Genomic DNA, 17059 nt, shown 5'->3' with positions numbered 1-17059 from the left:
ATGCAGGAATTATTTATCAAGGCATACCAAATAAATAGTGTTTCTTTGTTTAACTCTTTTATCAAATAGTTTGCTTAGACAGTGTCCTTCACTAGGGTGGGCAGTGGGGCACAGAGAAGACTGGGCCTTGGCCATTGAATTTCATAGTCTCTTGATCAACTCAGGGTGCAGATATACCCACAGAATGATGGTATAATACTGTGACCATTATGAGCAATGCTCTGTGGGGAACATGGAGTGCCTGGGATAAGTGCAGGGCTTAGTGATGCAAGCCTCAGCTACTCGGGAGGCTAAGGTAGAAGGATCAAGGCTAGCATGGAATATAGAGTGAGTTTTAGAAAAAACCTAGTAACTTAGTGAAGTTCTGTGTGTTGGGGGTGGGAAAGAAAGAGAAGAAGAAGAAGAAGAAGAAGAAGAAGAAGAAGAAGAAGAAGAAGAAGAAGAAGAAGAAGAAGAAGAAGAAGAAGAAGAAGAAGAAAAAGAAGAAGAAGAGAGAAAGAGAGAGAGGAGACTGAGTCTGACTGAATGAATAGGAAGTCTAGATTCAAGTTCAGACACAACTTTTCTCATCAGCTGCCTAAATTTCCTCATCTAAGAAGGGAGTAATAATAGTACTTTTAAAATAAGAAACTCTGATAATTATATAGAATGATACAGAAAAATTCCAGTGAGTTTGACACTTAGCACATATTTAAGAAACAGAAAAAAGTAGGCTGTTGTATTATGATAAAGAAGAGGCCAATTAGCTTTCAGGATAAGTAAGGACGGCTTTCAAAGGGCTGTATTATATATTATTAAACAATTTACACAGTTGGCCATCAATTCATTCTTCCTTGAGTAATGAATATATTTTACAATCCAAGGGTTTATGAGGTTTTATTATGCATTAGGTCATGTCTTCAGCCTTATGAAAACCTGTCATAATTTAATTTTCATCCAACCCCAAGAAAGAAATACGAATTATGTAACTCTATCACACAGATGGGTGTTCTGAAGCCTCAAATCAGTTACTTACCCAAGATTTCATACAGTCAGCAAGTTGCCAAACTACATTTACTTCTCTTTTAGCCTAGTTCAAAATATCCTCTTATTCTTCATTATTTTTGGCTCTTTACCTAAAAGTGCTGCTGACTTCAAACTATCTTTAGCGTATGATGCATTTTCTCAATCAATGGATGCTAAAAACGCACCGCCTTAATCAATAAAATATTCATAGGCGTCTCTTTCAGCATTATTATTTTACACATAAAAGCTTATTATAGAAAATAAATGAAAGTGATAAAAATAAATGATCGGCTATTCCAGTTCCCATGGATAATCACTGCAGCCACATTTTTTTTTTCCTGGGAATATATTCAGATGACTACATTGATGTTTGGGTGGCTCTGCATAAAATCATACACATTTATTTTTATTTATTTGTGTGTGGGGTGGTGGGTGGCCAATGTGTGTAGTTGATTGCAGAGGTCAGGAAGGGCTTCAGACTCCCTGGAGCTGGAGGTACAGGTGGTTATGAATCTGCCCTACATGATGAGCGCTGGGAAATGAACTTGGGTCCTCTGAAAGAGCTGCAACCATCCTAATCATTGATCCATTTCTTTATGCTCTAAGGTTATATTTTTCTTAATAAAATAACAGAATTATCATACACACATATTGTAAAGACACAATCCGACTATGTAGCCCAGACTATCCTTTAAATTGTAACCTTTTCATCTCAGCCCCCAGCGTGCTGAGTCTGCAGGTGTTCAAGTATTACTAGTGATAGATAATTCTGTATGTAGTTCAACTCAGTGAGTGGTGGGACACATGGCTTTAATCCCAGAACTCAGGAGGTTGAGGCTGAGGTAGGTGAATCTCTGTGAGTTAGCGGCCAGCTGGTCTATAAGGCGAGTGTCAGGACAGTCAAGGGTCCACAAAAAAGCCCTGTCTGGGAAAACCAAAACCCAACCAAACAGAAACCCAAATTTGTTTCAACCCATCTTTTCATTAGCAATATATTTGCAAAATTCTTTTCCTACTAGGTGTTGTAGTGCTGAGGATACTTCATGTCATGTATCAAAGGCTCAGTTGTTACACAATTACAGTTATTACTGCTAGTCTCTCAAGTTGCTCTCCAGCACAGCTGCAATGGCAATCTTCTAGCCCTCTTCTTCCTCCAAAGCTGGCTTTCTCTGCTTAATCTCAAATGGAATCGTATTGTTTTGTTATATACTTATTTTAGTCATTTGAGCATGGTAAATGCATTGCAAATTTCTCTAGTTTGTGGCTTTTGATGTGAATAAATAAAAAATTAAGTGCTTAAAATGTCAGTCTTTTAATTGTGCTTCCTTTGTATTTTTATAAATAAATGCCTTATATGCATCTATGTAGATGTGACAGTTTTTGATACTAAAAAGTAATGTCATACTCCATCAGGTATGTAGTATGTGCCCATCTAAGACATGTGCCTATCTGTGCCTAATTGTGGCTTTATTCACAGTAACTAAAAAATGGAACAAGTTTAGATATCTATCAGCAGATAAATGGAATAAGGAAAGCTCGATTAATATACACAATGGAATTTTATTCAATCATAAGGAAAAATGAAACTATGGTATTTGTAAAAAATCATAAGTGCAGCTAGGCCTGGGGAGAGAAAATGCTTGCCACAAAAATGTGATGACCCCAGTTCAATCCTCAGAATCTGTATGAATGTCCCAGGGGTGGTAGCATGTGCTTGTAATCCCTGTGCTGGAGAGGTAGAGACTGGGGGATCCCTGGGCCCAGGGAAAGCATTTAAAAAGCAAGTTATAATGGCATATTTACATATAAAATGGCATATTTGCATAAACATACCCAAATGAAATCTATTACCTTGTTACCAACAAAATCAAGAATTATAGGTAAAGGTTGCAAAAAAGGTGGTGTCTTCAGATTTGGGGGACCCATGTAGTGAGAGGTCAAGTCCATGAGATTGGATCTGTATTGGTGTCTTTGGGCAGGGTAGGAAGTGGTCTGCTTCCAGGCCTTTAAGTGGCTTCTGGGACTTCAGAGGTCAGGTTCCCAGGTCCCCTTTTGCTTTTATTTGCTTTTCTTGAAGCCATGGAGTGTCTTATGTTTTAGGTAATTCACTGCAAAATAGGCAACATCCAAAAAAGGCTTCTCTTGGTATTGTAGCTGGGACTTTCCAAGGGGTTTGGTTGCATTTATGAGATATGATAACAGCAGTAGTCAAATAATTCCATATCATCCACATGTCCATATTGATATTCACCAACAGCAAAATATTTTGCTATCTCAAAAAAAAATCCAAACCCTCACATGCAACCAAGTGTGTAAGTCATGCGTATCATGTTTGTTACCTTGTAAATACTGATGTTTAAATAAAATGGGTTTATTTTATGAATTCAATTTTAAGACATTGATGTACTGAATTTGAGATAAAATGAATTAATAAATTGTACTTATTATGGATTTTTTCCCATCATAATGTCAGTATCTTCTCCCTTTACATAAAGAGGGATTTTTTTTTCACTTAACTGAAGCTATATTTCTTTGCCATATTTTTCTTTCCTAGCTTTTGTTTCTGGCAGTCTGAATCAAGTTATGGCTACAGAAGGCAATGTAAGTACCAGTATGAGTTCCCCTCAGAACACCCAGGCTTTAGCTATTTCCAGTTTGATGAATAAGTAAAACAATAGACAAGTTGATTTTAAGTCCCTGTTTGTCCTCCATTTCATTAGCTTCAGTGGCATCAAATGACTCTATTGTCAGGTTTCAAGTCTTATGGCCTCTAAGTATTTACAACCTCTGGCTATTCAGAGATCAAGGAGTAGCAACAGGCCCTGAACAAAAATCCTCCTTGTGACTTGAGAAGATAGTAACTATGATATCGTGAAACCTCTTATCAACTCTTATGGGACAATTCCTATTAAAAATTGCTTTGTGATTGTGGACTGTTTAAAAACATTTTAGCTGTGGGTTAGCTTGAAATGGGTGAGTATATCGAGCAAGTGTATTATTGGTGTGGGTAAACTTACACACAGAAAAATGAGTAAGTTTATCATTGTGATGTGGCCATGTAATAGGAGAGGGTGTGGAGTGTACAGGAGGTTGTGCATCTTTTGGCACATCGAATGACCTCTTGATAGATGCAGAAGTGATGTACAGGGGCTGGATCCACAGTCCACTTGGTAAGGCACTTGCCTAGGTTCAAATCCAAATATCCCACAAACTGGGTATTGTGTACATCTATAACCTCAGCACTCATGAGGTGGAGGCAGGAGGATAAGAAACTTAGGGTAAATAGTGAATTCCAGGTGAGCCTGGACTATATGTAACTCTGCCTGAAAAAAAAAAAAAAGAATAATCAGAAGAAGGGAGCATTGACTTGGTAACCAAATTAAGCATGTGAGGGTGGTTTCCTGATGCAAATTAGACAGCAGGTGTCAGGGCAAGTTGGCCCAATAGTGATGGAGATAGGAGTTCCCAGGACAGCTCTTGGAAGGTGCATCTCCCTAAAAGGCAGGGCATCTGGTAAATCGCCTCTTTGGCTTTCTGAGCCCTTCATTTCCCAGGCATACAACAGTGAGCATACTTTAAATCTGATCTAATTCTAAATGATAGAAAAAGCTTGTCGGTCATAAGAAACAGTGCAAACCATAACAGACAGGGCAGGAAACCAAAAATGAAAACACAGAGTATAGTCAAGGTATGTACCGTCAGGTTTGTAGAGCCACCGTTTAAAATGAAGGCCAGAGAGAGGCAGTCACTTGGGTGTAAGGATGGAGGTTTTTAATGTCAGAGATGTGAGCTGTCGCAGTGGAGGTAACAAGACAAGAAGGAGAATAAGTAGAGTGCTATTGGGAGGGTTTCTGCTGGAAGCCGAGAGAGCATGAGACGTACAGGGTATCACCAAAAATGTTCTGCAGTCAAAGGGCAAAAAGAAATGAGTATCATAGGTGTGTAGAGGAAGAGTCAGGAGGTGTGTGTGTGTGTGTGTGTGTGTGCATTTGTGCTTGTGTGCACATTTGTGTAGGTACACATATGCCAGTGGGTCTCATTTTATGGGTTCTGGGGATAGAATTCAGATCACCAGACTTTGTTGCAAGTATATTTCCCGGCTGTTCCATCCATCAGCACTTAAATACTCTTCTATTCTTGAATGTATTTATTCATTTGTGTGTGTGTGCATATGTGCACCCATGCACACTGGCACACTACCAAGGTGTGGGTATGGGAGCCAGAGGACAGCTTGTTTAAGTTCGTTCTCTCCTTTGACCATGTGGGTCCTGGAGATTAGTGGTTAGGCTTGCTGGCAACTGTCTGTAGTTGCTGAACCATCCTTCCAGTTCTCAAAGTTCAAAAAAATAAAACAATGTGTGTACTTACAGGCATATGTGTATGTGTTATATGGACAGAGAAACAGAAGACAGAATGAAATAAGAACGGTGTTGCTAGGTCCTTGAATGATAACATGACTTTTGTATTACTTCAAATTTTGCACTGAAAGGATATAATTGTCCAATTGGGAGAAATTAATTTTACGTGTGGAGAGAAATGGAAAGCTAAGGTAATATAAACCCATCTAACATGGAAATATTCATGGAAGTCTAGAAAGAAGAAAAAATAAAGAGTACATGTTCTCTCTCATACATGAGCTTGCCTGTGAGGTTTGTATGTATTTGTGGGTGTAAGTGTGGAGTAGATATAGGCTCTGAGACCAGAAATGGAAAGTGAAAAGGTGTTGAAGTGGGGGAGGATGATAAGACACATGGGACATGAAAATAGAAAGGAAGTTAGGTAGGAGGTGAGAGGAAGAGTTCAAAGTAGGGAGGGGATGGGGAAGAGAGAGTAGACAGGAATGGCAACAAGAAACAAGTTTTGTTTGAAAACGCCATAATGAAACTTAATCGTGTATGCTAATTAAAAAATAAAAATATTCATTTAATATGCATCCAGAATCTATTATCTGTTGGTGTTTGTCTTAGATAAGAACTAGAAATTTAACTGACTTCAGATAATGTGATGGTTTGAATGAGAATGGTCCCTATAGGTTTATAGAGAGCGAGCGGCATTATTGGAAAGGATTAGGACATGCGGCCTTGCTGTATTGAAGTGGCCTTGTTGGAGGAAGTGTGTCACTAGGGGTGGGCTTTGAGGTTTCAGAATCTCAAGCCCAGGCCCAGTGGCTCTCGCTTTCTTTCTGCTGCCTGCCAACCCAGATTTAGAACTCTTGGCTCCTTCTCCAGCACCATGCCTGCCTGCACGCTGCCATGCTTCCTGCTGGGATGATAATGGACTAAGCCTCTGAGCTGTCAGCCAGCTCCAATGAAATATTTTCCTTTATAGGAGTTGCCATGGTCATGGTGCCTCTCCACAGCAACAGAAACCCTAACAAGACAGATCAATTAAGATGTTCACATCTTTAGAAAATAGGACTAGAAGAAAATGGCTGATGGGATTAGCAGAGGTCTACTGGGTCATCTGTGTGACCCCTGACCTGGAGCGATCATCACTATGGCATGTGTCCCACTTCCCTTGGTCCTGGACACCAGCGAATTCTGTTCTTTAGTGGAAACTGGCTATTTATGGAATTTCTCATTCTCTGAGCACCCCTGCACTGCAGCCCACCTCAGCCCAGCTTCCTCTCTGGCTCTATTTTCCTCTCGTTTCTCTCAGTGCCACAGGCACTGGGGAGCTCTATTAGCACAGCTCTTAAGCATTTTTCCCAGCAGCCTTGGCTTTTACCCTCCTTTATCCATTCAGAAAATTCGTTCAATTTTCTGCTATCATTTGTTCCCGAAGTCAGAGGTGGCAGAGGCGACCTATTTTTGTCTCACTCATTTCACAAGGTTTATTTGATACATTTGACCTAATCAGATCCCGGATTACTCTTCATTTCCCCTAAACTAATGTTTGCTGAGCCTTCACGGGCTGAACACTCTGCCTGGGGCGGGAGTGCGAAGATGAACAGCTCACCGTCTCCTGGAGAAAAAGAAGACAGGCGCTCCTAGCCAGACGGTTCATCACAGGGACTTGTACAATAAACGGTGTCCACAACTTAAAACTAGATTTAAGTGTTTGAAATTTAGTTATGTGTAAATGTTACTCACTTTGGCTAAGCTGGGTTGTTTGTAACCTGACAGTATGCTGTTTTCTCTTCTGAACAAAAGTGGATTTTTTTTTTTTAAGCAAAAGCTGGGGTTAGAACCTGGAGTAATCAACTCACCAAGTTCTAAGACTTCCCTCTTGGTGACGCTCCTTCTGTAGAGTGACCCTTGCCCTTCCCTCTTCTGATTGGGCTTTCCTGGTAGCCCCTCTTCCTCTCAGTCTACCAGGCACCTAAGTACCAGAGTAGGTTTTCTTTTTTCTTTTCCTTCCCAATAATCTTTTTATTGATTGTTTGGTAGTTTCCCATAATGCTCCCTGAACACATTCCCTTCCCAGTCTTTCCAGGTTCACCCCTCTTCCCTTGTGACCTCCACCAAAGAAAAACAGGAGAAAATAAAAATTAAAAAAAATACAAAGTTCAATTTGTGTTGCCCATATACTCACTGGAGCATGATCAAACTCTCAGTGGCCAGCCCCTGAAAGAAAAGTGAGTTCTTCCTCACCCCCCAACCCCTAAAGCCATCAACTACATAGAGCTACTTTTCAGAATTCCATCACAATTTTTAAGAGTCCTCTTCAATGGCTTTCTGTCTAGACTGTTTCTTTTTGGGGAGATGTGGGTGGTAGTGGTGGTTTATGTTGTCACCTGAGTCCATACCTCTACTGTTATGACCTCTAGAGATCTAGAGTCTATGACCTCTATTGCTGCTAAGGGCCATGATGGTGTCCATGGTTCTTGCTGCAACCAAGGGCCATATTGATATCTTTGGTTTGTACTGCTACCAAAGACCATGCTGGGGTCCATGGCTGATACTGGAGGCCATGTGGATATCTGTGGTCCATACTGTCACCAGAAACCAAGTGGAAGTTCATGATCCATGCTGCTACTGACTTTAGAGGGGCAAGGGAGCTTCTTTGGCAGTGGTATAGATGACTTCAGACTCACCATGGAGAATGAGAGACAGAGTGGATTCTCTTAACTGCAGTTCTCATGGTGCCACGTACTAGCGTACGTTTGATTGGTGGCTACCCATTGGACTTCCTGTAAGCCTGACAGTTTAGAACACAATTTACAAGGCCCTGTGTGATATGGCTTTGCCACTCAAGGTGGTCGTCTGTCACTCTGTGTTGATGCTCACTGGATCAGCCATGCCTACACTGTTGTTGTACATCCTCTTAGGCCCGGGTCTTTCTTTTTCCAAGCATTTGATGTGAGCTCACAGGCTATCTTCCTTGATGGATTCTTCTGGGGAATTCACCTCCATCTTTCTGCTGTGTCCTATTTGAACATTCTCCTGAAGACCTTATTATTGTGATTCATTGTAAGCCCCCCTGTTTCTTTCCATCTCTTGCTCTCTGCTGGCTCTCTGTGTATAAGTATGTGTGTGTATGAGTGATTGTGTATGTGTGAGTGTATGTGTGTGAGTGTGTATGTGCACATGTGCACCTATGGAGGCCAGAGGCCAAGATCAGGTGTCTTCCTCAATTTTACTACGTCTTACTTTTTCAGACAGGTCTCTCATTGGATACTCCTGATTTGGCTGGAGTGTCCAGTAAGCCCCAGAAGACCCTCCTATCTCCACCTCTCTTGCTTGTGATTACAGATGTGTGTCACCACATCTGACTTTCTTGCATGGGTGCTAGGAATCAAACTCAGGTCCCCGTGCTTGTGTAGTGAGCACTTTATCAGCTGAGCCATTTTCCCATCTCTAATCATCTCCCTTCCATGTTTGACTGGAAGCTATCTGAGAGCATCTTTGACAATGAGTATCTGGTCATAGGCAATGAATAATTCTCTACTAAGTAATTACTGAGTAACGAAGAGCTGCAGTTTTAGATAGTTATCTAAGAAAAATAATTAAGGAGATGGGTCACTGCTTCTTGGGAGATGTTTGACATGTCTAAGAATCCACATATGTATTCCTTGGCATCAATGCAGCATCAATCAGCCAATCAACTAACCAACCAATAAATTGATCCACATATATTTTTCTTCAAGACTTAATTAGAAATCCTCTGGTCTTAGGTAATTTTAGTGGCATTGTTTTTAATGTGCTAATGGAGAAGAAGTCACACTCAGGTTCCTAGGGAATGGGCAGGCCCGATGCCTTTGCTGCTGCTTTACCTCAGACTCCAAAACAGTCTTGCTTTTGGAGCTGGTTGTCATGGAGAAGAAACACTAACATTAACTCAGTTCAAAGCTGTATGGCTGTGTTTTCTAAAGGATTATTAACTGTCTTCCCTTCCCTGAAGACTGCCAGAAGACAAAATGTCAGGTACTGTCGTTGTGGTGTTCCTTTGTTCCAGCGGTCATTGTGTCTGACTCTGCGGTTGTGTTCCTTGATGCTGTCTGGACCGAGTGGTCTGGTGGGTGGGGAGTTCATCTCTTCTGCTACTTCCTGTGTTGGCTTTCATGGAAGGCTCTGTATTGGCCCGCGACGCATAAAGCATTAATTGCCTAGTTTTTACATGATTATGACAATCACTGTCTTAGACCCCTGTCTTTAAGAAGCCTATGTTACCTTTCCTCTCTCTGGGCTGTGAAATGAGCCCAGGGATGTGGTCATAGCTATGGTGAAGTGAGAAGCTTAGTTCTCATGTTAGATCACGTGAAAGGATGCGAAACCGAATTGGCAGTTTCGTGTTGTAGGTGACATCAGCACGAACCCAAGCTGAAGCGATGGAGCCAGCACTGCTCTCTATGAGTCTGATACACAGACCAGGCCCTGGAGACTGGGTCACGCATCTACTCCCACAGGGCCTCAGTTAGGAAGACTCCATGGGCCACTAGAGAGAGCTTAATGGGCAGGGTGGGAGGTGCTTGCTACTTACCGCTAGAAAACATCTGTTCCTTTGGCATTTGTCACAGGAGACCATCTCGGGTCCCAAATTCTCAGTGCTTAGATGGGACAGTTGAGATGCGCTGAAAAGGACACTGTGATTTTTGAGGAAAACGTATGTTAGGTACAGCTGGAGGTGTGCCTAGAGCAAGCCTATTTTATATTCAAGGGAGAACTGAGGCCACTCTCTAGGTGGGCTGAAGTTCAGTGCCAGTTAATCTCAGGGGAGTTTTTACCCTAGAAATGTACCAATTTCAGAGCAATAATTGCACTGGGGTAGCTTTTAGATTGTTTAGCATTACCAATCTCCTTTTCCAGCTGAAGCATTTTGCAGCCCAGAGGAATCCAGCAGCAGGAGACCTTCCAGATATTTGTCAGCTCACCCTTCTTACTACAACCATCACAGGAAGCAAAAATAGATATGCGACATCATGTTTTGATTGCTTTGTGTCAGATGTTAGGCTAGGTACTAGACTTTGAGCGTTTTATGTCTACAAGAACACTGGTTCTGCCTTGAAGTCTTGGGCAGAGACTCAGCCTGACTGCAAGGAGCCAATTATGAGCTGAAGTATTTTTAGTAGGGCCTTCATGGTTATTCAGGCTGTCCAAGGTCTACGCTGTAGGTGGTGAGGTTGAGTGTGATGTACTATTAGTTTCAGACAGAACAAAATGAGGCTTTGACAAAGGCAGCAGTAGTAGAATTGTATACGGATGGGAGGCTCACCAGACCCTGGGAGGCAACCTGGCCAGGGCAATGAGTAGGCACATGTGTGGGATGGAAGAAAGGCCGCAGAAGTGACTCACAGTTCTGGGTTGAATCTTGGGTGGGCAGACTTACTATAACACACATCCTTGTGAGCCACACAGAGTGATAAACCTTTACATCATGATACCAATTTCAGAGGCCTCAGTAGCACATGACGACAAGATTGGAGACTGAAGCAAAGTAGCACACAGATGAGCAAAAGACCTGGCCTGACCCACTAGTTCTAAGTGATCTGTGAGTTAGCCACAGAGGTGAGGTTCCTCATCTGTGAAACAGAGAGCAGAACAGGACATGCCAACAAGGACCTTGGGAGGTCATATATAACAGCCATTCCAACGACGACAAAGAAAGAACACTGAACGAAGTTAAGATACGTACAAGAGCTTATTAACTGCCTTCTGAAGCCAGAGAAGTCTTCACATAGAAGTGGTGCTTGACAGGGTCTCAAAGGATTAGCTTAACCAGGAGAGGCAGTGGAAGGAAAGGCATTTACAGAGCTGAGTTGTTAAAGTGCTTGAGATTCTTCAGGATATAGAAACAATTAGAGTTTTAGGACAGAAAGGAGGTATTTGGTGGTATGACTAGAAAAGTCACTAGGTTGGCATTTCAATTGTAATTTAAAGATAGATTACTATAAATGAAATCTGTGACTTCCATACAAGCACGTGGCTCTGAGTTCTCAGTCAGCAACACTCTAGTTTCCTTCAAACAAATATCAATGGTAGACAAGAGAAACAGAAAGACAAGGAGTTACCGTTAGAACCAAAGACTGGTTAATCAGGTCTGAAAATCAAACTCGAAAAGTAGTAGGTATTACTGAAGCCAAGGGCCTGATGGGTACTTGGGTGGTGATCTGTAAAAAGCTTGTGTCTATGGCAAGTTCAGAAGGGGCAAAAAACAGTCAGTAAGTGTGGGGCAAGTGGGGTTCACTCACTGGTGACAGCGGCAAGCAGAGGTTCACTCTGTATGAAAAGGGCTGTGGATGGAGGAAAAACAAAGAGAGACCACATTTGGCCATCTTAGGGAGGAAGGAAATGCTCAAAACCAGGAACCAAAGAGGTTTGGGTGGGTAGCTGGGTATGCAAGATTCCTAACTAGGATTTCAAATGATTGTAGGGCTAGCTTTCATTAAGGAGAGGCAATCTGAAGTCCCCCGGGGGAAAGAAGAAGAGAGATAGGAAGGAGGAGAAGGGGGGGAGAAATTTTACAAAGTTTTTATAAATAAACAATATGTATATATCCCCTCTCTACCACATTTTCATGCCGAAGTCCCAATCCAGTTCAAGTTGGGATGCTGTTAAGAGATGTGTTGAAAGATTATAGGTCCTGAGGGTGGTGCCCTCATGAATGACAGTTGTGCCCTTATTAGCCCGTATCTGAGAAAGATAAATTTCTTATTGGCCATGTGAGGATATATTAAGATCGTGGCTGTCTGTAAGTCAGAAAGAGGTCATCACCGTTGTTAGCAACTGGGCCTTACCTATCCCAGGTTCTAGAACCAAGATAACATTTTGTTTTATTTTTTTAAGTCACCCAGTCTGTGGTTTTCTGTTATAACAGTCCATGCTGAGTAAAGAAAAATTTCAAAACACATTTAAAATAATGCCAAGAAAGATAGGATCTGCAATAAAAATAGGAGATATAATTTTGAATTAAAAATTCTTTCTTTCTTTTTTCCTTTTTGATTTCTGAGACAGGGTTTCTCTGTGTAGCCTTGCCTTTCTTGCGTGCCTGTAGAAGCCACCCTTGAACATTCGACCTTGGAAATTATCCAGGATCTCCCACTGGCCTGGAGCTTACCAAATAGGCCTGCCTCATTATCAACAAGCCTCAGATACCTTTCTGTCTCCCTCTCCACAGGGCTGAGATTACAGCCACATGCTACCCATGCCAGAGTTTTACATGGGTGGTGGGAATCAAGCTGAGGGCCCCATGCTTAGGAAGTAAACTTTTCATAGATGGAGTTCTCTCCTCAGCCAAGCATCAGACGCCACCAAACCCGACAATTGGAGGAGTTTCATCCCTGGAACCCACATGGTGGAGGAGAAAACTGACTCCTGCAAGCTGATCTCGTTTACACACACACACACACACACACACACACACACACACACACACACAAAATAAGCATAATAAGTTTAAAAAATTGTACGTTTCATGAGGTATTATAAATGGGCATCGAAAGCACTTTGACAATAGCTAAATACTTGAAGAGACACCTGTCCTGTCATTATGCAATTCCAGTTCAGATTGATACTAAGCCCAGAGTAACATGCATGTATACCTGCAATGTATATGCATACATTTACACAGAGTTGTTAATTGCCTATTTATAGCTGATAGTGCAAACTGTAAAAGCATAAACACTCCTTATTAAACAATTGAATAAAGAAATCACAGGACATTTTTAATTGTCACACTGTAAATGAGCTATAGCCACATACATCAACATGGAGAAAGCATTAAAGTGAAGTAAGGGGAAATGTCCACACTAGTGCTATTGTGTAACTATCACAGTCACTAATATGTAACATGAAAACATGCTCGTGTTAGAGTAAGCTAGGGCGACACAGAGAGAGAGAAATGGATTAGGGGAGGAACTTGGAGAGACTGCAGTATTTCTATTTTATTTTCTTCAAAAATGGTCCAAAGTAAGAAAAGGAAAAAGAATAATATGACATTCAATACTTCAGGATATGGTGTAGCCAAAGCACCTTGCACTGTCCTACCAATCTGCTGTCAAGTGTGGATCGTCCCCCGAGCACAATGAGTTTAGCTAGAAAGTTTGGCTGGAGAGAAAGCAGGTAGCTCTATCCATCACAGCCTTCAGCTCGCCTGGTACTGTCCTGTCTCCTCTTTCCAGTTGTCATCAATGCTGTGTATCCTTCCTTGGTTCACACTCATCCCGGAACCTGCTGGAATGTGTCTCGTAGCTCCAAACAGAATTAGAACTATGTAGCCAAGATTTCCGTGCTGGTCTAAAACTGAAAAGTCCCACACAGACTTGTGTGCTTGAACACATGGTCCCCATCTGGTCACAGTTTGGTGAGGTTGCAGAATTCTTGAGGCCCAAGACCTCCCCACTCTCAGTAGGCCGCTAGGGGTTAACCCCGAGGGTGATGGGCTGCTTCCTGTCGCGGATCTTTGTTTCCTGGCCTGCAGCGACCGTCTTAAACTCCTGTTGCCTAAGACCTAACTGTTGCACTCTATGTTCTCTCTCATGATGTATTTCCTGAAACTGTGTGAGCCCAAATAACCCCTCCCGGTTAAGTTCCTCTTATCAGATAGTGTGTCACGGTGGTGAGAAAAATAATAACAGAAAAGCTCCAACAAACCTTCCCCTTTAAAACAACAGAATTTGGTGGCTTGGACCAACGTTTCTCTGGAGTTTCTCCCTCCTTTTCATGATACTCTTTTCTTGAGTTTGACCCTGGCTATTCCCATTCGGTTTTCTTCAGGGGGACCTTTTCATTGCCTTATCATTTATGTACTGGTCTTTCTCTGTTTTTTTTTTTTTTTTTTTTTTTTTTTTTTTTTTTTTTTTTTTTTTTTTTTTTTTTTTTTTTTTTTTTTGAGACAGGGTTTCCCTGTAGCTTTTGGAGCCTGTCCTGAACTAGCTCTTGTAGACCAAGCTGGCCTCAAACTCAAACAGATCTGCCTGCCTCTGTCTCCCGAGTGCTGGGATTAAAGGTGTGCGCCAATGCTGCCCAGCTTCTCTGAGTTCTTATCTAACGTTAAGTCTTTTGTCATTCTTTAGCTTTTCCAAGAAATCATACCCCAGCTAAAACTCCCACTACCCATCTCCATTGTTCCCTACCAGAGAGAGATTTTCATTCATGTTTTGCTATTGCATGATGTCTAAGTGGTTAGTGTCCTGAAAAAGCTAAGCACAGTTTTAAGTGTATTATCACAGGTTTTTGCTGATCAAGTGCCTTACAATTCCTTCTAAAAAGTTGAGTTTAGTTTTCCAACAATATAGAAAAATACTTGTGGAAATGTCAAGTATTTATGCGGAACCCCAAACTCCAAAGTTTTGGTCACTTAGTAAGTAATGGTAGTTTATATTGTCAGGCAGGTAAGGAATATACCACCCAAACTGGCAGATGCTGAAAGCCAGTGTGCCTGCAAATGAAGAACCACGTGTCCACTTAATTGCTTAGCTTAAACTGCCAACTTAATACAATCTGTAATTATCTGGGAAGAGAATCTCAATCAGGGATTATCTACTTAGGGCTGGCCTGGAGCTTGTATGTGGGGGATTGCCTTAAGTAAACTGATGTGGAAAAACCCAGCCCACCGTGGGGCAGCACTGTTCTCTAGGCTGGGTTCCTGATCTATAGAAGAATGAGCTGAGCACAAGGAAGCAAGTGAGCATGTCTGCACTTATTTCTTTATACTCTTGGCTGTAGATGTGATGTAGATGTGATGTGACCAACTGCTTTATGCTCCTGCAACTGCAACCTCCTCCAAGTGTAAGGGATGGCTTACACTTGAATTACAAGTTCAAACACACCCCTCTCCCTGAGGCTCCTTTTGACCATGTTGTTTTTACCACAATAGCAGACATGAAACTAGAATATCAATGTATCACTATATAATTTTATATAATTCAGTGACCAGGATCACTGAACATGCATGTGTGTGTATGCATGTATATGTGCATAGATGTGTAGGTAGAGGTCAGAGGTCAACCTCAGGTAGTGTTCCTCCGGAAGAATACATCTTGTTATTTGAGTCTTGCATTGGCCTGAAACTCGCTGAGTAGGCTTTATCTGACTGCTTAGCAAGTTCCAGAGATCTGCCTGTTTCTGCCTCCCTATAGTTGACATTATAAATACACCACCATACCTGGTTAACCTGGTTTCTGGGCATCTAACTGAGGTCCTTATGCTTGTACGGCAAGTACTTTATTGACTGAGCCTTCTACTTGGCCCTCAAATGAAACATTTGAGCCATCTTCCCAAAGCCAAAGTACACTTTTCTTTAATAAAAATTATCTATGCATTTCCAATGAGAATCTCTCTGCCACCCCCCCTCCCAATTTTAGATCTATATTAGGGAAAATTTAGAGTTTTAAAGTAAGTGGTCAGTTTTCTCTATAGCATTCAAACAGGAAAAAAATAAGTTGGGAGGAATATCTTATTTAACTCTAAATGTCCGTGACGGTAGGAATCGTCCCATAAAACACTCAAGCGGCTGTTCATGTTTTCACCTACTCAGTGAGAAAGCCACATGAAGGTCTTGAAACTGACTAGTTCATGGGTTCCACTTCCTGTTGTGAGGAGGAAAATGTGTCTTAGACTCAGTAATCTTCTCAGAGGTTGTTTTTATTCCTTCTTGTAGAGCAGTTGGGGTTTCAAACGCACATTTATCAAGTGAAACTGAAACCCTCGGTAATTTGTTATTTCTCTAATGTGCAGCCTGCTTCTGGCTAGGGGAAAACACTTGAACAGCCAGTTTGCTTTGTGGGAGGACTATCAGGGCAGGCTTGAATCACAAGGAGCTTGCTGGGAGGGATGGAACACTTTGCTGGGTGGAGGCTGTTTTGACCTGATATGGATTCCTAACTCTCAACCCAGGCTAGGTGCAAGAGTCCAGCTGGTCTTTGGAGAAATAAAAACACATATTGACTTGGGGATTTATTTACCTGGAAGCCACTGTAGGCTTGATGGCTTGATGGCAGAGATGAAGAACTAGCAGTGTGTGTGTGTGTGTGTGTGTGTGTGTGTGTTGGGGGTGGGGGACGGGTAACAACTTCCCAGTGGAGAGGCTCAGTTCCCTGTTCTATGGCTGAGGAGCCATGAAATGAAAGTTGCTTCTGCCCTTCCCTTCTAGGACTGCATAATAGCTGACCCCTGGGCATTGGTTCCCATTTTGTTGTTCTTTTTTAAGAGCTGTTGTTGTTTGAAGTGATGCAGTTTCATCTTGTTTACCTGGGGCTCCAGCCTTCTAGGAATAAGCTTGGACACCTCTGCTTTCTTCCCTCCCCGGTCCTCAGTTACTGCATTGCTCTTTGGGACCCTAGATTTCCCAAACCTTACCATAAAACCTTTTACTCAATTTGACCGGCATTACATAGCCAGTAGGTGCTAATTGAGTTTACTGATCTCGGGATTTTGGCATACAAAGAAAAAGAAAGAAAGCCCAGAGACCAAAGAACAGCCTGAATCTTAGACCAAGGAGCTGGCAGTGTGGAAAATATTTGGGAAAGGGAGGGAGATAAGCCCCTTAATATGATAATGTTGAGACTTAACTAGCGTGTCATGATTGACACATATTGAGTTTGCTTAAACATTATCCTCAAAGAGATCAATCAATGATCCAAGGATAGAAAAGTTGATCGTAAAATTAAAAGCCA

The 17059-nt window shown here is 41.8% G+C and overlaps 1 protein-coding gene across 1 annotated transcript in view; it reads left to right on the top strand.

The window, feature by feature from the left end:
- Ipcef1 (interaction protein for cytohesin exchange factors 1) overlaps positions 1 to 17059 on the top strand; it is a 143023-nt gene that overhangs the window by 53299 nt on the left and 72665 nt on the right. The window contains exon 3 of the mRNA XM_050135837.1: positions 3560 to 3606. Within this exon, the coding sequence (XP_049991794.1) occupies positions 3589 to 3606 (18 nt within the window). The 5' untranslated portion in view covers positions 3560 to 3588. The remainder of the gene's footprint in view (positions 1 to 3559; positions 3607 to 17059) is intronic.

The sequence above is a fragment of the Alexandromys fortis genome, unplaced genomic scaffold (assembly GCF_014885135.2).
Source record: "Alexandromys fortis isolate MF-2015 unplaced genomic scaffold, M_Fortis_MF-2015_v1.1 scaffold_23, whole genome shotgun sequence".
NCBI classification, from domain to species: Eukaryota; Metazoa; Chordata; class Mammalia; order Rodentia; family Cricetidae; genus Alexandromys; species Alexandromys fortis.
This window is presented reverse-complemented; position numbering and strand designations above follow the sequence as displayed.